The sequence below is a fragment of the Leptopilina heterotoma genome, unplaced genomic scaffold, assembly GCF_015476425.1.
Source record: "Leptopilina heterotoma isolate Lh14 unplaced genomic scaffold, ASM1547642v1 Lhet_81, whole genome shotgun sequence".
NCBI lineage: Eukaryota > Metazoa > Arthropoda > Insecta > Hymenoptera > Figitidae > Leptopilina > Leptopilina heterotoma.
Genome location: NW_025111185.1, coordinates 2,626,279 through 2,652,793, shown reverse-complemented (window position 1 = coordinate 2,652,793; position 26,515 = coordinate 2,626,279). Strand labels below are relative to the sequence as shown.

At 21.7% G+C, this 26,515-nt stretch overlaps 2 protein-coding genes across 2 annotated transcripts in view; one reads left to right on the top strand and one right to left on the bottom strand.

The window, feature by feature from the left end:
• Window positions 1-26,515, bottom strand: part of LOC122511377 (RYamide receptor) — a 199,893-nt gene that overhangs the window by 144,626 nt on the left and 28,752 nt on the right. The gene's annotated exons all lie outside the window — the stretch shown is intronic.
• On the top strand, window positions 2,289-25,311 carry LOC122511374. The gene is made up of 6 exons (XM_043626564.1): window positions 2,289-2,548; window positions 7,945-8,514; window positions 11,608-11,890; window positions 13,193-13,300; window positions 17,304-18,200; window positions 24,830-25,311. Exons 1-5 carry the CDS (start codon window positions 2,531-2,533, stop codon window positions 18,170-18,172), a joined length of 1,848 nt encoding a protein of 615 aa, XP_043482499.1. The 5' UTR covers window positions 2,289-2,530; the 3' UTR covers window positions 18,173-18,200; window positions 24,830-25,311.

Below are 26,515 nucleotides of genomic sequence, written 5' to 3'. Positions count from 1 at the left end.
ATTTTTTCAAATCAATTATTATTTTCTACAATTTTTAATTATTTTTTATGAAAATAATTGAATTCCTTAAAAAAATTTTATTACCTATTTATAAAAATAATTGAATTATTGCGAAGGAATTTATAAAAAAATATTTAAATAATTGAATTCCTGTCAAATTTTTATTATTTATGAAAATAATTAAATGTTTGCGTACTATTTTTGGGAATTTGAACCTTATTTGAAAATAATTGAACTTTGGTGAAGAATTTTGTTATTTATAAAGATAATTGTGATTTTGACTAGAATTTTTTTTAAATTTGAAAGATAATTGAATTTTATGAGAAGAATTTTATCACTCTTGAAAATAATTGATTTTCAGCAATTATTTGTAATTTTTTCAAAATTGGAGTTTTTTTAGTGTTTTCAACAAAAATTTGAAATACAAATTTTTAAATTCTATTATTTTTAAAATTTATTATGTAATCATAAACATCACTATTATAATTAGTAAAAATTAAGCTATTGACTATCCCAATCAAATAAATTCTAGAAAAATTTTTCTAAAACAAAATAGAATTTCTGCACTAATTCTATTAAATATTAGGTAAAAATTTATATATAATTGTTTTTTATACAAATACTAATTAATTATATTTTACCAATATTAATATAATTAAATTTTCTTTTTTTGAACTTCGCGCCAAATTAGTTCATGAAATTGCCGCCTAGATGTCATGAAAATTCTCTCACAAACGAAATGAAGCAAAAGGAGAACAGAATATTATGCATTAATAATAATAAATAAATTATAATAATTTTATTTACTATTTTTATTCTTTATTTAGTAATCTCTAATAATACCGCAAATCTGTCAATAAAATTGTAATTTAATAATTATAATAATCGTCAATATTAAATTTAGTAAAAAATGAGCCATTTTCAATAATATTTTATATGATTGAATCATCATATTTTATAATAAAAAAAAATATGTTTTTTTTACTCTGTACTTTTTGTAAATGTTAATTTTCTTCCCATGGAAAAATAATAATGATTGAATATTTATTTAAAAGGATTAATAATTTATTTTTTAACAATTCAAAAATTTTCAGTTTCATTTTCGATTAAAATTTGTAATTGACAAATAGAATTAACGAATGTTTTTTTTAACTTATTATTTTTTTTTAACTTTGAATGTTGTTTATTATTGTTTATTTAGTAATATTTAACAATCCTGAATCTATCAATATAATTATAATTTAATAATTATAATAATCGTCAATATTAAAATTAGTAAAAAAAGAAATTATATTTACAATCCCTAGTAAAAAAAATTTATAATTTTACTATACGTAAAAAAAGTAATAAGTAAATGAAAAAAGTAATGAGAAATAAAAGACAAAAAAATTAAATAGAAATTAATGTGTACACTACAATTTTGAACTTTTAAATGAACAGAATTTTATCTTCTGTATAAATATTTTCAAAAATTACTATTTTATTGAATTGCAAAGTAATGTAAACATTTACTTGGTTAAGAATTATTTTTTTAATTAAAATAGTACCTAATAATATTTAAAATTATATTTTTTTATAAAATAATTTTTTTTCTGTATTTAAATATTTTCAAAAATTACTATTCATTGAACTGAAAAATAATGAAGGAAAATAAAAATACTAAATAAATAAACGAATAAACTAATTTTTAGTAAAATGTTAATTTCACTAAAAATATAATTAATTTTACCAGTAAAACAATAGGACAAAATACCTATAAGTAAAATAACGAAAAAAAAAAATATACTAATTTTACTAATTTTTACAAAAAAAAGTACTTTGAACACAACTTTCACTCCGAAAATAGTAAAATTTACCAAAAAGGCATAAAAATTCCTGACAATTAAGTTTTTTAGTAGTAAAAATAGTAAAAAAACAGCCTAATTCTTCTTTTCTGCATAAAAAAATTTTCAAACATAAAACTTTTTACAATAAAAAATTTTCAAATTTAAAACAAATCCATTTAAACCAACTTTCAAGATTATCATCCTGAAAGTTGGTTTAAGAATAAATTGTATTACAAACTAATTATTTCGATTAGCTATTGTAATTATCCCCTTTAGTCGCAACTTTAATGAAAAATTACACGCGTTAATTTCAATTTCATCTTCGGATTTTATCCCATTTTTCGGTGAAAAAAAAAAAAAATCTTTTTCGATTAAATCATTTAAAGCCGCACGTGATTTTATATTTTCAAAGAGTGGGAACCGGTATATAGTGAGAGGAAATAGTCTTTAGCGACAGTCAGTGAGTTCAGTGAGAGTGCTCAGAGGTTTCAACTGATCTGCGAAAGTTTACCATGATGTTTCATGAACACACGTTTAATCATCGACAAATGTGCATTTTAAATCGTGAGTGAAGTGTTTCAAAAAAAAAAACTTGAGGATTAAAACAACACCCCACAACAAAAAAAACAACATTTTGGAGAAAATTATACTTTTCCTTCCGCTGTTGTCACTTTTTTAACACTTTTTCCATCTTCGCTGCGGAAATGGAGAAAAAATTCAAGGCAAAATTTATTTTTTTTCCAAAAGAAATTATTTTTATTAAAAATAAATAAAATTGAAACATAAAGTAAAAACAAAAAGTAAATAATTTATAAATTTACACAAAAGAATGGGAAAATTTCACTAAAAATTAAATTTTTGGTAAACAAAAACCTGAAAATTTATAAACTGGAGAAAAAATCATGAAACTACAATGAAAAAAAAAATGATTAAAATTTTACCAAATTTTGCAATAAATTACGATAAAATAGAAATTTCGTGAATTAATTAAGAAGACAAAGTCTTTTGGAATACTAATTGAATATAAATTTATAAACTAATTAATTCACAACCTGTTTTGCAACAACTTTCGATATATGAAAATTACGTGGAGAAATTGTAGAGAGAATTTTTCGTATATTTTTATTTCTTTTACCCTATCAAAAAACTAGTTGATTAACTAACGTGCGTGAAATTGAAAATATACAACTTTTTAACCGCAAAATCAATTTTCTTTTATTTATTTTCAAAATGAATGTTATATTTTAATACATTTATAAACGACATTCAAGAGCAAAATGCGTCAACATGATCGCCTTTTGTACGTGAAAGTTATACATTCATCTGCCCGTAACCTTTCTTCCTTATTGCTATGACTGTGATTTTTTGTGCAAATTTCTCACACATTGAATAAAGAATTATTACTTTAATTACACTCGACACCGCAAATTTACTCTGTTTCTTCATTATATTGATAATGACAATGGGAAGGAAAAAAATTAGTCTATTCATTTTTTTTTTCATTTTTAACAAACAATCTTCTCTGCTATTATATTTAATAATATAAAAATAAAAAAACGAAGAAAGAGAGAGAGAGAGATGTAGATCCGGAAGTCTTTCAAACGTTGCATCACTTCTTTTGTCATTTACATATATCGATGATTAGTCCACTTTCGCCCAAAAAGAAGAAAGTTTCTCTAAAATCGAAAAAAATTCTTTACTACATCGTAAATTAAAATTTTCCAAAAAATTCTCTTTTTTAAATTTGAAAACGAAAATTGAACCATTGTTTAGTTTGGATCTCGTAATTGCGAGAATTGTGAAATTTTCCCATTTCTCAATATTTGTAACAATAATATGTAATTTCCAATTTTGAATTATATATAGTGAAAACTGGGTCACTAATTAAACTAATTCACAATAGTACGAATATTCACTAATTTTGTTTAAAATTAATATTTTACTTAAAAATAATTCATTAGTTTATTTATTTAGTATTTTTATTTTTTTCTTTATTTTATTTATAGGTAATTATTTTTTTTTTTTACTAGTAAAATTAATTATATTTTTAGTGAAATTAACATTTTACTAAAAATTAGTTTATTTATTTAGTACTTTTATTTTCCTTCATTATTTTTCAGCTCAATAAATAGTAATTTTTGAAAATATTTATACAGAAAAAAAATTATTTTATAAAAAAATATGATTAATTATAAATATTATTAGCAACAATTCGCGCGGCTAACTACTTACTGCACTTTTTTTAAATAAAATTAGCAATTTTAAAAATAATAGAATTTCAAAATTTTCTAATTTAAATTTTTGTTGAAAACACTATAAAAAAATTCAATTTTGAAGAAATTACAAATAATTGCAGAAATTCAATTATTTTCAAAAAAAATAAAATTTGTATAAAATTTAACTATATGTTTAAAATTTGAAAAAAATTCTCGTAAAAATCCCAATTATCTTTATAAATAACAAAATTCTTCTCCAAAGTTCAATTATTTTCATAAATTATTAATTTATTAATTATTAATTAAAAAATTAAATAAAATTCATAGCAAAATTTTAATTAGGTATTTTTAACATTTTTTTAAAAAAATTCTCTTTAAAATGTCAATTATTTTTTTGAATAATAAAATTCTTCTCCGAAATTCAATTATTTAACAAAAATTTTAATAAAATTCTTGTCAAAATTTCAATTATCTTTATGAATTATAAAATTCTTCTCTGAAATTCAATTATTTTCAAAAGTAATGAAAATTCTTCGCAGAAATTCAATTATCTTCAAAAGTAATAAAATTCTTCGCAAAAAATTCAATTATTTTCACAAATTTTAAATAAAATTCTTATGAATTCAATTATTTTCAAATATAAATAAAAATATTTGTAATAATTCAATTATTTTCAAAATGTTTAAAAAAATTTTATGCAGAAATTCAATTATCTGCCAAAATTAATAAAATTATTCACAGGAATTAAATTATTTTTTAAAATTAATAAAATTGTTTACAAGAATTCAATTATTTTTAAAAACTTTAAAATTCTTGACAGTAATTTTTTTTTTATAAATTAATAAAATTCTTCACAGGAATTCGAAAATTCTTCAAATTTATCGTAAGAATTCAATTATTTTCAATTATTACTAAAATTCTTCTCAAGAAATTCAATTATTTTGAAAAATTTTGATTAAATTAATGATAAGAATTGAATTGTTTTCAATACAAAGTTTTCTTCGCGGAAGTAGAATTATTTTATTAAGGAATTTTAATAAAATTCTTCGCAAAAATTCAATTATTTTCAAAATTCAATTGAATTTTTTACGGTAAATAAATTTTTTTTCAAATATTAATCAAAATTTTTGCAAGAATTCAATTACTTTCATAACTTTCAATAAAATTCTCCACAGAAATTTAATTATTTTTGCCAAAATGAATAAAATTATTCACAGGAATTCAATTATTTTCAAAAGTAATAAAATTCTTCTCTGAAATTCAATTATTTGCAAAGAATTTTAATAAAATTCTTGTCAAATTTTCAATTATCTTTATAAATAATAAAATTTATCCTAGAAATTCAATTATTTTCAAAAGTAATAAAATTCTTCGCAGAAATTAAATAATTTTCAAAATTTTTTTTAATTTTCTCATTAAAATTTTTATTATCTTCATAAATAATAAAATTCATCCTGGAAATTTAATTATTTTTAAAAGTTCTGATAAAATTTTTTGCAAAATTCAATTATCTTCAAAAGTAAGAAAATTCTTCTCAGAAATTCAATTATTTTCAAAATTTTTTTTTAAATTCTCTTTGTAAATATCAACTTTTATACCCAGTTGAAGTCGACAACGTTGATCAACGAAAAAAAATTGTTCACTTTTAATAAATTAATTAAAAATGACGCATAAATATTGACACAAAAATATTTAGAAAAAAATGATTGATGTTTATATTTTGATAATAATTATTTTACATTTAAAAATTAAATTAAAAATAATACTTGAATGCATTAAATAAATTTTTTTTCGTTGATAAACGTTGTGGACTTCAACTTCGTACATTCTTCTGCAAAATTCAATTACTTACTAATGTTTTATAAATTTGTTCCCAATAATTCAATTATTTTCATAAAAAATAATTAAAATTTTTTTTTTTTATAAAATCTTATAATATAAAATAATGATTTTATCACTCAGTCATCTTTAATTATTATAAAACATGAAGACTTTATGTTTCATAACAATTTTTTTATAACTTGTTTAATTTCAAAAAGGTTTGAATTTGAATCTTTTGAAGAAATTTAATTCCTATATGAAAAAATAATAATTAAATATTTATTTAAAAAAAAGTTATTGATGTTTTCGAAAAATTCGAAAGAAATTTGTAAATAAATGTAACAGAACATTTTTTTGACTCAAATTTTTCCTTTTTTCCTTTGAATTTGATCTGAAAAATCTAAAAAATTTTTTATTTATTAGCGAATTTTTTAGTTCATTTTTTAATACTTTCGCTATTCTAGAAAAACTTATATCTATTCCAGGTGAAATGTTTTTTTCCTATATTGATAGATTCAAGATTATTATATATAAATAATAAAAAGAATTAATATAAAAACCAAATAATTAAAAATATATAAAGTAAAATTCATATTTAGGGAAGTGGATTTTTTTGACGTAAAAATATTTTACATTTAGAAGAATCTTCAGATTTTAAGTTAAAATTAAATATTATCGTTACAAGACCGTTATCGCCATTGTTGCCTTAGAAAAATATTTACCCGCTTTGAATACAAATATAAACTAACTGTTTCACTAATAAAAAAAATAAATAGTTTCACTTTCCATTGTACATATTTGGCGACGTTAAATATATTATTCGATTTTGTAATTTTGAGAAAAGTGTATAATAAAAATTTCTCTTTAGAGCCTTGAGAAAGGATTTGGGTCACGTGTCTCGAACTCGAGGTACAAGATCAAGGACGCTTTGAGCAATGACTTTCGTTTCATGAGCTATGAACCTTTCCTCTTTTATAAATGAAAGTTAAAGGAAACAGAATTTTATCGATGAATTAAATTCTCATTAAAATTTTCTTTTTTTTTCTACATTATTCACCAATCTATCAATAAAATAATAATTACAATATTTATATTCATGTTTGTACATGAATTATAATCAGATTAATTAACATAATATTTATATAGTGTGTAGGGAAAAAATTACACCTTAATTAACGAATGAAATGGAAATTAATCATGACTGTCGTAATATTAAACTTTCATTAATTTGTTTCTATTTTTTAATTTTGCTTTATAATTAGATAATTACTATTCCTTTCTTTCAAGTATAATTTTTAACGTACTTTGGTATTTTTTAATCTAATTTATTCATTTTTTATTTATTTTGATCATTTTTGAAGTAATTTGATAATTTTTGAAGTATTTTTGATAATTTAAAAATTTTTTAATGCAATTTAATAATTTTAAACGTATAAAAAAGAGTGTATAAATGAAAATGTTGATTCAAAGCTTTTATAAAATTACATAAAGTTTATTTTTTCCTCTGAAAGACTTTCTGCATTTCTGATTTTTAATCTCGCTTTTTGTTCATTCATGTATGAAGAAAAAAAAAATGCTTTAATGTATGAAACCATGTGAGCAGACTAGAATCGTCCTTTGTCGCAAAATATAGAAGCTTATGTATGATTTTATTTTATTTTGTCTTTAACTTTCACCAGTTTTGCTCCACTTGTTTTAAACGCAGTTAAGTGTTTATGCTACAACTTTAAAGAAATTATATCCATACTCATCATATGTTTATTTCCGACATATATCAATATAATGATCATCATATGATTAAATGACCTTATAACATAATTGCCAATCTCAATATTTTATCAACAATTTATAGTTGTTCATTTTTCCTCCAATTATAAATTTCATATATTTTTTAGTTCCTAAACATAGTTGCCACAAACATTTTATTTTGTTTGCTCTGATTTTCACTTTTTTCCTGACTTGTTAAAAAGTTCAACAATATTTCATTTGTTTTTGATTATACAATTAATATAATTTTTGAAAATATGGAAAAATTAATTTGAAATTTTCAGAAAAGAATAACAAATGTTTCATTATTGCAGATTGCTTTACTGTTGACACTGACATGCACGAGTGCGAGGTCATTAAATGAGAAGAACACGAAGGAAGAATTATTAGAATCGGCAGCAGCACAATTGGAAAGACTGCAACCATTTCGAAATGCTAGAAAATTTTCAACCAACGATTTGGATGCATCTAGAAATAATTTTTTTTATCATTCCAATAAAACGAGAAATCGTGATAAAGAGAAAGGGAGTAATGAAAAATTAGATGAATATCGATTTCCTCTTCAACTACTACAGATACTTGGTAGCAATAATAATAATAATAACAATAATGGAATGAAAGAACCGTCGGGATTTCAACTTGATAAACGAAATGTTGTACTTGATGCAAATCCGAATTCCCTTCAAGATGCGAATTTCGATTTATTTCAAGAAGAAAGAATCAAACGTTCCGGATCAAATTCGGGAAGTTTCATTTCCGGCATTGCTTCCAAAGTTATTGGCGGCATTGCCGGTGCTTCCTCCGGACTTTCCAAGGGTTCATCAAGTTCGTCTGATTCATCTCATACCCATGGCACGACTGCTTATGGACCACCGGTTTATTCGGTGAGTATATTATTTCCATATTTTCTGTTAGAGTGATTCGACATGAATTCATTACAATTGTAAACCCAACGGATCAAAGCAAACGAAGAGAAAACAAAGGGAAACAAAACGGAAAAAGAGAAAAAAGAAAGAAACAGAACATAAGTATAACAGATTCGTTACTTTACTCTATGCTAATCTTATCCGCTATTTTGATTTCAATATTTGCAGACTTCGCACTCATCATCATAAAATTTCGCAAAAGAATACAATTATTTAAAAAAAAATTGATAAAATTCATCCAAAATTCAATTAATTTAGAGTATAGCATTTTCAAAAAAATTTCGAAAAAAATCAACTATTTAACAAAATTTTTATACTATTCTTCACAATAATTCAATTACTTTCACTAATAATATTTTTCATGGAAATTCAATTTCTTTAAAAAAATTTTCATAAAAATTGTAAGCAAGAATTCAATTATAATTTTATAATTAATAAAATTCATCCAAGAATTTTTAATTTTAAACCATTTTAAAAAATTCGTATGATGTTTGTTTTCAAAAATAACAAAATTTTCACAGAAATTCAATTCTTTTTAAACATTTTAATAAAATTGTTAGCAATAATTCAATTATTATCAAAAATAATAAAATTCTTCTCAGGAATTCAATTATTTTAGAAATAGCAGGATCGCAGGATTTCAATTATTTTTAATACAATTTTACAGGAATTGCTCAAAAAATGTATAATTATTTTTAAAAATTTAATTTCAATTACTCGAAAAAATCAATTATTTAAAAAAAATGTTCTTTTAAAATTCTTTGGAAAAATTCAATTTTTTACAAAAATATTAGAATTTCTCACAAGAATTCAATTATTTACAAATATTTTAATACAAATGTTCGAAAGAAATCAATTATTTTAAATACAATTTTAATTAAATTTTTTTGAAGTAAATCAAAATTATTCTTTTAGATTTTAATAAAAATTTTCCCAACAATTCAATTATTTACATATATATAATTCTTGGAAAGAATTCAATTATTAAAGATAAATAACAAAAAAGTTCCCGTTTATATACTAAACAAATAAATAAATTTTCATAAATAATAAAATTCTTCTCAGGAATTCAATTATTTTTCAAAATTTTAATAAAATTCTTAGCAACTATTTAATTATTCCCATAAATAATAAAATTCATCGCAGGATTTCAATTATTTGTAATACAATTTTTACAGGAATTGCTCAAAAAATGTTATTATTCTTAAAAAATATAATTTCAATTCCTCGAAAAAATCAATTATTAAAAAAATTTTTTTTTAATTCTCTGGAAGAATTCAAATATTTACCAAAATATTAGAATTTTTCATAGAAATTCAATTATTTTCAAATACTTTAATAAAATTGTTCGAAAGAAATCAATTCTTTTACAGACAATTTTAATTAAATATTTTTGAAATAACACCATTATTCTTTTAGATTTTAATAAAATTTTTCCCAAGAATTCAATTATTCTTTTCATGAATAATAAAAATTTCTCATAGAAATTCAATTACTTAAATTAGAATTTGCATAAAATTAGTCGAAAGAAATCAATTATTGAAAAATTTTTGTAAAATTCTTCGCAAGAATTAAATTATTTTTATAAATATTTAAATTCTTTCACGAATAATATATAAAATTCGTTGCAGGAATTCAATTTATTAGCATCAGGATAAGAAAGAAGTACTTTGATGAAAATTAGGAAAAAGTCAGGAAAAAATAAAATATAGAATTAAATTTTTGTCTGTTTTGTAAAGTGTCTAAAACGAGTTTTTTTGGTCGTCAAGTTTAATTTTTCGATAGCTACTTTTTGCTACTTTTTTTAAAACTAATTATCGAGTGCAAAGTCTGTATTTGTTTACGGTAACAGGCAAATTTATTTTTTGGTTTCTGTTCTTCTGTTCTTCTTTCTTTTTCTTTAAAAATTTCGGTCTTTTTGGGTATCATTTTTCGGTTGACATCAAAAAACCGAATTTTTTTGCCATTAAATACTTCCACACCTATAGAATAAACTGTCGCATTATTTAATAACAGTCCAACAACACCACCGTTATGATACACTAGTAACTGTATTACAAGGTGCTATTTGACATTTTTCTATAAAAACAAATATTGATGATATTCAATTAAGTCAACATTTAGTATTTAGTTTTTCTAATCCGTTACAAATTTACAATTTTCTGTTAATAATATACAGCAGGTAATTTCGCTTCATCTCATCAAGAATAAAAAAAAATGTTTCCAGCAACAAAGATTTTGTTTCCCCAACCAAATTTTCAATTCAACTTCTTATTTAAATTTGCAGGAAGCTGATGTTTGCAAACTATTTGCCAATCAGCATGATGTAAATTTAGTGACACACATAATAAGATCATAGAATTTATAATTATTATTTCCTGCTGAGAATTATCATTATGATCATGTAAACAAAACTGGAATTAGTGATGATTGAAAAAGAAGAATTTTTTTTACCTTGTCATTTTTTGCATGACAGAAAAAATACAAAGCAAAGATATACTATTGCCTTTTTTAGATCATGCTCTACATTCTCTGTTTGTATATATATATCTATGTAGAAACATTTGCGATTATGGAGGGAAATCCGTGCAAGTTTTTTTTTATCCTTTCCAGCTTGCTTACCTTGCAAGCAGATTCACTCTACAAATAGACAATTGCAAAATAACAATTACAGCTTTAGCAATGGAAAAACCAAGTCACAATTAAAAGAAGGAAAGCTTTTTTATAATTCTCGTTGAAAAACATTTGTCAATTTATTAGAGAGAAAAAATAAAATAGTTCAAAGCCAAAAGGCACGAAGTACGTAATAATATATATTAATAATTCACAGTTTTTCTAAGTTTATCAAATGGAGACAAAAAAAGTATCAAAATTGTTGCGATAATTTTTTGTTCGCAACAATTTTGATACTTTTTTTGTCTCAATTTGATAAACTTAAAAAAACTGAAATAAATATAAAATAAAGGAAATAAAATTCATGAAATGCATAAAATGATACAAATGAATTTCATTTCGAATTTCTAACAATTGTTTTTAATTTTCCGCAATAAGTACGAGCACCAATCGTTCAATGCCTGGGACTTCAAGAAAGCCATTCTAAATACAGTTTTCCAAGCAATTAAAGCAATTGGAGGTGGTGTACTGGCTTTAAAGGGACAATTAATCAAAGGCGGTGGATTCCTTATATCGACCAAGGGTCGTCTTATTAGCAGTACAGGAGAGGCGATTTCAAATTTAGGCCGTAACATTGCAAGTAGTACTTATGTGGTTGCACCGAAACCAGTTTACACCCAAAGTGGATACGCCTATAGTCCGCCATCGGGTCAAACTTTCAGTAAGTCACATTTTGTTATGCTATTTATTAGAATTTAAAAGATACACCGACATTTTTTTTTTATAATTATATCAAGAAAATAATTTAAATGTTCCGTAAAATTGTTTTTATTGTAAAAATAAACTAACAAACAAAATTACATATTTTTAATGTTGATAATTTATAGTTTATGTCCCTGAAGTTAGCGTCAAAAATTATATTATTCGAGGTTTTTCAAAGATCAAAATATTACTGATTTCACCTCTTTTATTCATCTAGGGAGTTGAAAACTTTGCCAAAGTTCAAAAATTACTTTTTTAACTTAAAAACTTGGAAAAAATTGTTTTATTCCTTTCGATTTTAGGAAAAAATTCTTTTCGACACTCAGCGTTGATGCTAACTTCAGAGTCTTTATATTTTTGTAGGAAGTCAAAAGTTCCAAAAAGTTCTTTTTTCCCAAAGGGCATTTTTTCCAAAGTATTATTAGTTCCAATCTATATTCTTAAGGGGATGTCAAAATCGATATCATTTTTTCATTGAAGCTCTGTGTAAAAATCGCATCGACTCTGATATTCCAGCATTTTTTTTTTTTTTTTTGCAAAAACTTTTTGTTTTAAATCGGAGTGTCTATACTATTTTCGTTCAACAAAATTCCTGCGGTTATTTCCCGGCTTTCTCCTAATTTTTCACGTTTTTTTTTTTCTCATCAAATTTAAATTTATTTGATTTCTAACATAAATAAATCTACAAATGTCTTCAAAAATTGTTATCAGAGTTTTTATGAATAATTAAATTCTTTTGACGAGTTTCTTTAAATATTTTAAAAATAATGTTTTTTTTTAATAATTTTAATTTAACATTTGGAAAATAATTGTATTAAACAAAGAATTTTTTCAATTTTGCTTCCTCATAGAAGAAGGATTGTATAAAATAATTTATCAGAACGCATTTATGTTTATTTTAAACTTCAATTTTTCAATAGAGGAAGGAAAATTTTCAATAACTGCAAATGTGTAAAATATTCATCCTTACACTTCATTTTCAATGATGGAATTTTTAATAATTGAATGAAATATTTATCCTAGGGGAAAACAATTTACTCTCATAATTTATATTTTCGTATATACATATAAAAACTGACAAGCAATTTATTGAATAATATATATTGAAAATTGAACTGCAAATTAAATGTTTTATGTTGAAAAAATGAAAAATTATTGAGATGAATGAAAACACGTGCATTGTATATTTTACGTATAAAATAGGTTGATAAATATTTTTTCAATGCAATTTTAATATTTCTATGGTATTTTTTTAAACCAGGTCACGAGGAATCTTACGAGGGATCACCCCCAAGCTCCCATGATTATTCATCTGCTGCATTCGAGGACAGTTATCATCCTCAAAATAATTTTGGAGCAGCATCCGATGGTATGCACTTTATTTCTTATGAAATTTTCAAAATTAGTTAATTATATTCAAAACAAATATTAATGGTAATAATAGGAATAATAAAAATCATAATAACAATAATAGTAATAATTAATAGTATAATGAAAAAAATAATAATAATAACAATAATAGTAATTAAGTTGAAACTGGCACCCACTTAATTTTCACGAGAAAAAACGAATAAAGGTTTTTATTTTATTTTCAAAGTATAGTAAAAGTTACTTTATTATTCGTTTTTTCCGTATGGAAATTAAATTTTTAATATTTTTTAAATTTCTTTATTTAAAACCAACATTAAATTTTGAAAAATTAAGTGCGTGGGTAATTTTCAGCTTCGTAAAAAAAAATATTTAACTTTAAAATTTAATTTCCAAAATTGGGTGCCAGTTTCAGATTCATTAATAATAATTCAAATTACACAAAATTCACTAACAGAATTTTTGAGAAAAATTAAAAAAAAATTTCTTCATTATTGTTGAAATTGTATGAAAATTTCAATTTATTCAAACAGATATTTTCGGAATAAATTAAATTTAATAATTAGGTAAAATTATAAGTAAAATAAGAGAAATTTATTTATACCGAAACAAAAGAGAATACAATTTGACATTCGTTCAATCTAAAATAAAATAATTCCATTTTGCTTTGTTATATTTAAATGTTTCTCATCTCATATAAAAAATTTTCTTTATAGTTAAAATGTTAATTCTTTTAAAGTTAAATTTTTGAGAATTATAGGTATTTACTATTTATTACTATTATTTATTTTTATTATTATTTTACTTCATTATTTACTTTATTTATTATTCATTTTCACAATTCCTAGTTCTGAATGTTCAAATAAACGATTTTTATTTATTTCTTCTACAAATTCGTTTTTTATTACGATAATTTTGCGTAATTATCGCAAGAAAATTAATTATAAAGTTTTTCAATATTTTTATTTAATTTAATTTTATTTAAATTATTATTTACTAAATTAATTTTTATTAAAAATTAATTTAATAAAATTAAATTAAATTAATTACTTGAGTAATTTAATAATAACTCGTTCAAAGCCAACAGGCATGAACTATGTATAATAAATAATTAATAATAAATAAATTAATAATAGAATTAGCAAATATTTATTTAAATTTAAATTCTAAATACTACAATCAGTAATTTATGAAAATATTTCCTTCATTTGAACGTTCAAAACTAGTGAATCGTTATTTTACTTTATATTACTTATTTTTACATTTCTCACTAAATTCAATATAAACAAATGAAACAGAAACTATAATTCTTTAATTTTGCCTAAGGGTCTCGTTTCTCGAACTTACGTCACGCTAGTTGACTAATTTTTAACCCCCACCATTTTTTTGTAATACAAAATAAATTTTTTTCCATAATTTCGTCACGCCCTCCCCTAATAGTGTAAAGTATTTTTTTGTACAATCTCTTATTTAATTTCAAATAATAGACAAAAAAATTAGTGGGATAAAAATAAAAATTTTCTCGGAAATAATAGAAAATTGTTTTTTAATAGAAAAAATTATTGAAAATAATGTGAAAATAATATAAAATTTATGTTAATATAATAGTGATATAATTGAGGTATAATATAAAAATTAGATCCGTAAAAATATTTTCATGTCTCATATTTACACCCACCCTCCCTCTACATAATAGTATACTTATATATAAAGCAGGGATGATAAATATGGTAGGTCATAAAAGGAATGTATATATGATAGTCCCTCATTTTGTTCACACATTAATTTACTGATGACGTGAACTAACATTTTTTTTATTACTTTCTTTTTATTTATATTTTTCATTCCGTCTCTTATATTCTTTAAACATATTTTATTGTCTTTCTTTATTGGTGTCATAAAATTGCATAAATATATGATAATAGAGTATAAATTGCATGTATTCACATTTTTCTACACTCAATGTTTTATTTTAATTGTCGTTTTTTAATCCCCTTTTTATTTTTATTCGATGTAATTAAATCAAATTTTTTTACTCTATTTAAATTATTATAATAAATAAATTATTATTCTTTCGATATTATTATTTTTCGAATTTATTGTTTCCGAAATTATTTTTTTTCGAATTTATATTATTATTTTCCTTTATTATTTTCTGGAAATGCTATTTTTCGCAATTATTATTGTTTCGAATTTACTATTTTACAAAATTATTAGGTATTTACTCGAAATTATCATTTTTTCGAATTTATTATTGTCCAGAAATATTAATTTTTTTTACAGTCACTATTTTTCAAAATTATTATTTTTTCCGAATTTATTTGTTTGTCGAATTTATTTTTATCGAAATTATTATTTTTCAAAATTTATTATTTTCCGGAAATATTTTTTTTACAATATTACTATTTTTTCGAAATTACTATCTATTTTTGAAAAATTATTATTTTCTTGCAATTACTAGTTTGTCGAATTTAATGTTTTCGGGATTATTATTTTTCGAATTTATTATTTTTCGCAATAATTATTATAGTTTTGAAATCACAATTTTTTTGTTTTTTTTGTTTTTTTTTGTTTTTTTTTATATTCCGCTAACGAATAATTCTATATATCTTTTTACACAAGTTAACAATTTATTGGCTTCGTTTTATAATGAAGAGACATTATAAATAGAAATTTTAACAGAGAATTCAGTATTTATTTGTACATTGAAAATAATATTCCGTTTTTTTTATTCCAAATTTACCAAAATTCAGTGCTTTTTCTATTTCAACATTATTAAATTTAGCGTTTAATGTACTATCGAATGGAAATCCTCACTAAACTTTCTATTTAGTTCACTATACCTTTCTTCCAAGAGGTTGTTGCTTTCAAGCAACCGGATATGATAAATTAGATACTGAATTTTTTTTTCTCTTTTTCCAATGTCAATCTAATTCATTTTTTTTTAATAAACCGATTAATATTTACGATACTTAAAATAACCACCCAAATTAATAATTAAATAATTTTAATGGTGTTTGTATTTTATCAAAACTTTTTTTAAATATAATATAACACTTGACAACAAAAACTAACTATATTCTAATATTTCAGGACATGTACTGTAGAAACTTAAAAAAATTTACCATAATTGTTGGTTGGGTAGAGTGAAAATTACTCAAACATGAACTGGATCAAATCGAAATCGATTTAAAAATCTATTTTAGAGAAATTATTACGGAATTATTGCAAAATTATTACAATTATTACAAATATTTCAAAATTTTAAATAAAAGAAATAAAAGAAATACAGAAATAGAAGAAAATGGGAAAAAAATTGAGCAAAAAAATTTGCAGCATCGAAAAATAAATTCTGTTTTAGAAATAAAATCGAAAATAGCAAATTAATTGCAGAGATCTCTTAAATTTTGTTGATAGTTATTGTTAGTAGAGTATTCTTCTTTATGCCGAAAATAATTTTGCTTTTAAACAAAATATTTAGAGAAGATTAATTTTACTTGTAGAATGATATGCAGATTGTCAAAATTCGATTTACTCGACAATTAGCACATCGGATCAAATTACGAGCCAAATTCTCATTTGCATAATTTCCGAAAATTCGCCATCTGTAGTTTTTACGAAACTATTTCTTTAAACTTCTTGAAACATCTTTTAACTTCTTTAAACTCCTTCAAACTTCTTTTAACTTCTTTAAACTCTTTCTTTAATTATGAAACTCTTTCTTTAACTACAATCAAGAATAATTTTTTAAAAATACCTAAAAGTATCTAAATGTACCAAAAACAAAAAACCAAAACTGCTAAAAACACAAATTCGAGAATTTAGTATCAAATCTTCCTTTTGAAGTGATTAAGTTCCTGATGAGTAAAAGATTCACTACACGCCACTTGTAACATTAACGAAAAATAACAACAACAAGAACAAGAAGAATAAAAAAAATAACAACTACCATACATTACTAACAAAAAACAGTCGACAGGACCTGACAGACGTTACATTTACAGACGATGTGCAAGCTGGCCTGGTGATCATGTCCCCAAATCATCATCAAGACGACCTTTCAACCGATCTGGATCCCCGTCATCCAAATATCGAAGCACTCGAGGAGAGTTTCGGAGGAGGTTCACCAACATCATCTATCCTCAGCAGTAACAAACCAGAAATTTTCTACTCCCTCCCCCAACATGATCTACAACTACCAACAACAAAACCACATTTGCCATTTGTATCAAAGGATCAAAAGAATTCTCTAAAACAATCATCGACACTTCAAAATTCCGTGTTTCATGTCGAAGTTCCAAAAATCGATCCCCTACCAATTTCACCAACAAATCCCAGCAATAGTCTTCACATTGATTATCCACCAAATAATGCTGCAATTGCTCAAGACTCAAATCAACAGAAGAAGAAACAAATTTTTAATCTCGCAAGTATCCTTCAATCGGCAGCAAAGTTAAAAAGTGTAAATAAGTTTCCTGGAACTACGGAAATGGACTTTCTAAAGTTACCAACTTTTAATCAAATAATTATGAAGGACGGTGGATTTTCCTTCGATCATCCACAGTATCATCAAGGTCCTCATCAGCAGTTTGTGAACGATATCAAGGAGCCAATTGTTTCGGGTTTACCGATTTCAATTGGTCATCAGGAATCATTGAAGATACCGATTCTTGGTGAATTGCCAAAAGAGCCGCGCTATCATGAATATCAAAATATTGGAAATGGACCGTTTCCGTTGGAAATGTTTGAGACATTCGATAATACAAAGCAATATGGCGATGATGTTTTTGGGGGAAAATTAATTTCACAGAGTCTTGAGGTACAACCGGCTGTTGGATATTCTCTAAATGACGCTGGACTGCATAGGATATAGAATTTGAGACTGATGATTTGAGACTAAGGTAACTTACGATTAGACTTTGACGTTGACATAGATTTAATGTTTATATGTAGCAGTTAATTATTTTTATTTGTTTATTATATTTATTCTTTTCTTTTGAGAAATATTGTTTTAAATTGTCTTAATATTATCGGGTCGGTTTCGGAATATTAAATTTTGGACCTAATGCCGAAAGAAGATGCCGAAAAAAATCTTTTTTCAACATATGTAAATTCTGTTTAACGAAAAATTCATTTTTATAACGATTTAATGCAGACCTCGGATCAACTTTGACGCCGTAAAAAAAGTGTAATATTAGAGCTGATTTCAGGAATTAAAATAGAAGAAATTAAAGATTTATTATCAAAAATCTGTTCTAAATTTATACTTATCTTTTTACAGCGTAAGGACGTCAAAAAAAGTCGTTTTGTTTTAATCGATTAAAGATACCAAAAAAATCGGAAAAAGTTCTTTATTTTATTAACTGTAGTAACAAAAATTTCATTTTTTATTTCTCTGACTTCTCTCCTTTCACTGATTTCTAATTTTAATTATTCAGAAAAAAAACATTTAAATAATATTGTTAAATAAATATTTAAATACAACCGTAAACTTTCCAAAATTTAATTATTTTCTATACAATTTCAAAGTATACTTCAGACTTCTTCTACTTTTCTAAAAATTTGAACGATCAAATGATCAAAATTTTCTTCTGTTTGAATAATTTCTAAATAATTTATTACTATAAAAAAAGAAAAATAGTTGAAATTAAATATCTATTAATTAAATTTTTTAAAAATTATTATTTATCTAAAATTTAAATAAAAATTCAAAAAAAGGACGTTTTATATAATTTTAATTGAAATTTTTGAAAATAATTGAATTAAACAAAGAATTTGTTTCAACTTTTTAAAATAATCGTGTCAGTTAATAATTATAATTACATATTTGATTATTGAAGTTTATTAAAATTGTATTGAAAATATTAAAGGTGAAAGAAGCTATCAATTATAATTCCACTACCTAATGATAAATTCACTTTCTTTAATTGTATTGAAAATAATTGAATTTCTGAAAAGAATTTTATTAAAAATTAAAAAATATTTGTATTGTTTTCAAGGATTTATTAAAATTTCAGAAAATAATTGCATTTTTTCGAAAAATTTTATTAAAAAGTAAAAAATAATTGAATTGTCTCCAAGAATTTATTAAATTTTTTTTGAAAAATTTAAAAAAATTAAATTCTTTTATGAATTTTTATTCACAATAATTGAATTTTTTCGAAAAATTTTATTAAAAAATAAAAATTAATTGAATCGTCTCCAAGGATTTATTAAAATTTTAGAAAATAATTGGATTCTTTCGAAAAAATTTATTAAAAAGTAAAAAATAATTGAATTTTTTTTTTTAATTTAAAAAAAAATTGAATTTTTTCATGAAGTTTTATTCCAAATAATTGAATTCTTGCAAGGATTTTACTATTTAAAAAAATAATTGAATTGTTTCCATAAATTTATTAAAATTTTAAAAAATACTTAAATTTTTTTTTAAAATTAAAAAAAAAATTGAATTTTTTCATGAAATTTTATTCTAAATAATTGAATTCTTGCAAAAATTTTACTATTTAAAAAAATAATTGAATTGTTTCCAAGGATTTATTAAAATTTTAGAAAATAATTGAATTCTTTAGTGGAATTTTATTAAAAATTAAAAAAGAAATTGAATTGCCTACAAAAATTTATTAACATTTTAGAAAATACTTAAATTTTTTTAAACAATTGAATTATTTCATGAAATTTTATCCAAAATAATTGAATTCTTGCAAAGATTTTCCTATTTAAAAAAAATAATTGAATTGTTTCGAAGGAGTTTTAAAAATTTTATAAAATAATTGAATTCTTTCGTGAAATTGTACTAAAAATAAAAAAAATAATTGAATTGTTTCGAAGGATTTATTAAAATTTCAGAAAATAATTGAATTCTTTCGTGAAATTTTTATAAAACTTTTGTTTTGAAAATGATTGAGTTTTTGCACAAAATTTTACTATTTACAAAAATAATTGAATTCTTACGAAGAATTATGATAAAATTTTTGAAAATGTAAACAATAATAATTGATTATATGAACTTAATAAGTGAATTTTTTGAATTTTGATTATGAAATTATTCAGAAATTTATATATATGAAAATAAAAAAATTTTGCAATTTGCATAATAATAAAAATTTTTTTTTTAGATAATTTTTAGAGATATTTGTATTTTTGGAAATATGTAATTAAAAATATTTTGAAAAGAACTAAATTTTAAAAAATTATAATAAAAAAACTTCTAATTACCTTTTTTCAAAAATATTTTAATATAATTTTTAGAAGCTAATTTTCAACAATTTTCATTTTCGAAGTTTGCATTTGAAAATTGTTCATTATAACTTTTTGAGAATTAAATTATTTTCGAAATTTAAGTACAATTAAAATTTCTCATAATTTGATTTTCGAAAATTATAAGAAAAAATACTTTTAATGATGATGATAATGCAATATTTAGAAAAAAAGTTGAAAATGTCGCATTTTTAGAAAACAGTCGAAAAAAGTCAAAAGAAAAAATTTATAAATGAAATAAATAAATAAAAATTGTTTTTTTTTTATTATATAATTCGTAGAAAAATGTGCCAATAAGTCAGCTTTTTGCCACTTTTTTCCATATAAAATTTTCAATTAAAAAATTAATAATATGTAAAAATATATTTTTACATATTGTAATAATTGATTTTTGCAAAAAGAAGATTTGAATTTTTTTTTAAATGTAAAACATATATTATCTGGTTTCATTCGATTCGTTTAAAAAAGTTTAATTTTTGTAATAGCAGAGAAATAAAGTTAATCAAAGAGAACTAATTTTATCGATAAAGTATGCATTGAGTTGAAAGCAAACGTTGGTAATAGTTATATTGAAGTCAACAGTTTAAAGGGTTCAATTATTTAACTAGTTTAGCGTGTAACTTCGTTACTTGTTCCAATTGTTAAACTATAAATACATTTAACTGCAACATAATGCATAGAAATTTTAGGAAATTTTAGTGAAAAGTATTTTTTAAATCCTTAAAAGTGTTTTGCAGTTTTAAAAGAAAAATATAAAAAGTAATAAACTAAAAATTCACTTATTTGCATAATTTCATTGAATTGTTGATTGAAACCTTTTGATGTTATCTGAAATTTAATACATTTAATTTAATATTCATCATTTTTCAGAGTAAATTGTGATATTTGAGAAATTGAATTCTTTTCCTCAAAGAAGTTTACATTACATTTTGATAAAGTTTAATTGTTAATTGATCCGGTTTATTGTAAATAAAGAGAGAAAGAGAGAGAGAGTAAGAGAAAAAAGTTTAATAAAACTTTAGTCAAGCACAAAAAAATCTCTTTTCGATTACAAACCAATCAAAACCAATCAGTTGAAAGAAAAAAATTTTTATTTAAAATTTGCAAAATACATTCTTGATATGAATGTTAATAATTTTCATATGAATAAATATATAAATAATTAAATAATAAATCGAAAATAACAATAAATAAATGTAAAAAATAGTAGAAAAATCTGCTTTTTCTGGGTACAATCAAAGAAGAAAGATTAAAAAAAGATTAAATTCGCCTCTAAAAGAAAATCCTAGACAACGGAAATGAAAGAAAACGAAAAGTAGACGCTTTATAGAAACAAAAGCGGTCTCGATGCCCGTGACACCTGTTGTAGAACGTAATTTTATTTTAACTTTCGTTTTTCATTGCCAACTGTCTTAAAATTTAAAAACAGTAATCAAGCGCACTCCATTGGATTAGTCGGTTAAAGAACTTATTATAGAACACTTTGGTCCATCGCAGGCGAAAGTGAGAAATTTTTCTCAGCGCAAAATGGAGAGAGAGTTTCGTAATCAAAACAATTTTATTTTTTATTTTTTTTTTTTTTTGCTCAAAATTATACCATATCATAGTAACTGTAATAATAAATTAATTTACATGTAAATATTATTTCACACTCGCGACGTCATATTTAGAAGAGATTACTTTCACGAAACCTCCTTGTATTAACAATTTTTTTTTTTTGTTTTTTATTAAACGCACATAAAACTAAATAACCAGATGATATTTTCTAATTGCGAGCAATTAATTTAATCCGTTACTTTTGGAGAAAGTATTCCATAAAATATAATAAAATAAATATTCCATAAACGCAAATTGATTAGGATATTGAAAAATTATTAAAAAATTATTAAAAAACTATTAAAAAATTATGAAAAATTATTAAAAAGTTATTAAATAGTTATTAAAAATAATTTAATAATTTCAATTTTATGAGAGTTTTTATATATAAAAGTAAAATATTTTTAATTACAATAAGTAAAAGAAAATTGAGCATAATGTAAAAGAAGGGAAAGAGATTTAATTAAATAATTGTGTACCAATAAATTAAATAATTGTAGATGCAATAGGTAATTAAAAAGTAAATAAATAATAATGGTAATTTACAATTTTGTAATAAATAATCTATGGGTATTATAATAATTGTATTCCAAATTTTCTGTTCGCAGTTCGTTGTTTTTGTTAATTTTTTTTGTTTCCTAATTGTCTTGATAATTGTTTCCTCTTAGATGTTTTGAATTTTAAAATTAAAGAAATTACAATTTTACGTTTCAAAGATTGAATAATAACAAAAATTAATTGAACAAAGTTGATTTGAATTAGAAATCGTAATACGTTTTAATACGAAAAACTGCATTTTATTTATTTTAATTATGTAGAATTAAAAATTTAAATTTTAGAAATTTTATATCACTTTTATTGTTCTAATTAGTTGAAATTTTTACTATAGTTTAAATTTAAAGAACAAATCTTTTGATAATATTTTTACAAGAAATATTTGAAAATTATTTTATTTTTATAATTCTATATTAATATGAGTTAATATTTTTTTCCTAATTTTAAAGAATAACATTTTTGTAAAAATAAATGTTACAATTTTCGTAAATGTTATAATTTTGGGTCTATAAAATAATTCAATTCTTAAATAAAGTTTTAATTAAATTTTTTAAAATAATTGAATTATTTTCAATAAAATTTTATTCAAATTTATAAAAATAATTAAATTCTTTTGAGAAATTTTGTTAAAATTTTACTGAAAATAATTAAATTCTTGCGGAAAATTTTATTAATATTAAAAAATACTGGAATTCCTATGACAAATTTTATTATTTATCAAAATACCTAATTGAATTCTGGGGAAAAATTTTTTTATTTCTGAAAATAATTGAAATCTCGCCAAGAATTTAATTTTTTAATTTTAAGTTTTTAAATAACTTATTTTTTGTAAAAAATGTTATTATTTATGCAAATAATTAAATTCTTGCAAACAATTTTATTAAAATTTGAAAAATAATTGAATTTTTTCAAAAAATCACAATTAAATTTACAAAAATTAAATTTTAAATTTAATTAAAACTAAAATTATTGAAAATAATCAAACTTTCTGGAAAAATTTTACTAAAATGTTATTGATAGCAATTAAATTCCTATGACAAACTTTATTATTTATGAAGATAATTAAATTCTTATGACGAATTTTATTTTTTATGACAATACTGGAATTCCTATGAAAACTTTTATTATTTATCAAAATATTTGAATTCTGGGGAAAAATTTTTTTATTTCTGAAAATAATTGAAATCTCGCCAAGAATTTAATTTTTTAATTTTAAGTTTTTAAATAACTTATTTTTTGTAAAAAATGTTATTATTTATGCAAATAATTAAATTCTTCCAAACAATTTTATTAAAATTTGAAAAATAATTGAATTTTTTCGAAAAATCACAATTAAATTTACAAAAATTAAATTTTAAATTTAATTAAAATTAAAATTAATAAAACTTTTTGGAAAAATTTTATTAAAATGTTATTGAAAGCAAATAAATTCCTGTGACAAATGTTATTATTTATGCAAATAATTGAATTAATAATTTTATTATTTATGAAAATAATTTGAATTCTGAGAAAGAATTTTATTATTTATGAAAATAATTGAATTCTGAGGATGAATTTTTTATTTATGGAAAATAATTGAATTCTGAGGAAGAATTTTTATTATTCATAAAAAATAATTGAATTCTTGCGAGAATTTTATTTATTTTAGTAATAATTGATTTCTTTTGAAGAATTTTATTAAAATTCTTTTAAATAATTGAATTTTTATGCGAAATTATTTAATATTTAAAGAAAATAATTGAATTTCTACGAAGAATTTTATTTCAATTTTTGAAAATAATTATTAATTAAATCGAATTATTGATAATTGAATAATTGAATTTTCGTGAAGAACTTTATTTTTTATAAAAAAAATCGAATTCTTGCGAAGAATTTTATTTAAATTTTTAAAAATAATAGACAACAATAATTAATTAGTTAATAAGTTAATATTTGTTTATAAAAAATAAAAACAAAAATGTAAAATAATAATGTTACAATCTGCATAATAATCAGAAATCGAATTCTTCGTTTCGCGCGTAACATTTGCTAGTTGTACAGTAATTATGTTTTATACTTAAGTGAATTTTAATATCGCAATTATTAATTTATTTAATATCTAATAAAATTTTTAATTTTTCAGTGGTCTACGCTTACGCTTTTTATCCAACCCGATCAAAGTTTTGGATAGGAAAGAAATAAGGTTATCACTTAACATAAAAATGAAGAACCACCAAAAAAAAAAAAAAACAAATTCAAATCAAGATGTTAAAAATATCTTCAGTCTTTTACAGAAATAATAACAATGATTAATTTCTGTGACAATTTCTGCTGTGTTAAAAAAAAGTTCTATATAGTGAATTGTGTGTGCGTATACCAAGTGTTTAATTCTACGATAATAGTTTAATTATAAATTTTAAATGAGTCCATATACTTTTGTTAATAGCAATATTCTTCTAATTCTTTTTTATATACTGCAATTAAAAGCGAAAAAATTCAAGCACTCTACACTTGAAATTATATAAAGTTAAACTCATTAAAATGTTAAAAGTTTCTAATTAATCCTTTTTCGCAGCATAATTATATATTTAATGCTTTTAAATCAAAAGACATATTTTTAATTTGTTTGTAAGAAATACTTTCAGCATTTTTTTAAATCAAAGAAGAAAATTTTCATCAATATTCAACTGAAGAAATGTTTCTTATCTAAAGAATCATTTAAAAAAAAAATTTTAAATCGTTAGTGATGTTTGCAATGTTTAATAATAATGATTTAGATGAAAAAATATGTTTCTATTAAAATTTTTGGCAAATTTTTCTCTTCAAAAATTTAATTAATTAAGTTTACGTAATTTTAATTTAACATTCAATCAAAAATTGTCTTTGATAATTTTTTAAGATCAATAATTTTAACAAAAAAAATTTAAACACAAAAAATGGACTTCCAGATTGAAAAATATTTTTTCACTTTCAATCTTTGATTATAAGAATTATAAACTTTTACTGAGATGTTTAAAAGAATTTAGTTTCCAATGAAATTTTTTAAAAAATTCTTTTAAAATTCTCTTTCGTTTCATTTTTCATTTACTATACAAAGGGCATCCAGCTCGTATATATTGTTAATAAATAAATAAATTTTTTTTATTTTAAATAAATAAATTTAAAAAAACATAATGAAAATTTCGAAGTACAAAAAATTTAAATTCTCATGCAGCATAGAAAAGGGTTAATTAGACTCGAATAATAATTCACCAGTGTGAAAACGTGTAAATTTAGAATATTACCTTCTCATTTTTTTATACCTAAGTATTAAATTTCGTTACGTTTTTGTTACGTTTATAATAATAATAATTATTAATATTATATTTCTGAAACTTTCAAGATATTTATTTTTAATATTTTCTGTTATAAATATAATTATTAAATTAAGAGCTTCGAATTACACTGTACAAAGATTTATTTAATTAATTTACGTGTGTTAATTGCGAATTTTAATTAGGTGGCATTTTGTCGATAATTACTTTCTACTTCATGAAACTTTTATATATATATTACACAATACCATATTTTTGTATTTTTTTTACCAATTCAAAGTGAACTGTAAAAATATTGTATAAAATACTATAACATTCGTTGGATTAAATAATTTTGCAAATTGACATGTATTCATTACTTTTCTGTAATTTCTCATTCTTTTGTTTATATCTCGTGTATTGTTAAAATTTTTCAGTAAAGTAATTGTAACTGGTTTTCAACAAAAATTTAAAAGAATTTTATTTCAATTAGTAACTTGTATAAATAATTATTCTGAATATGTTTCAATAAAAAT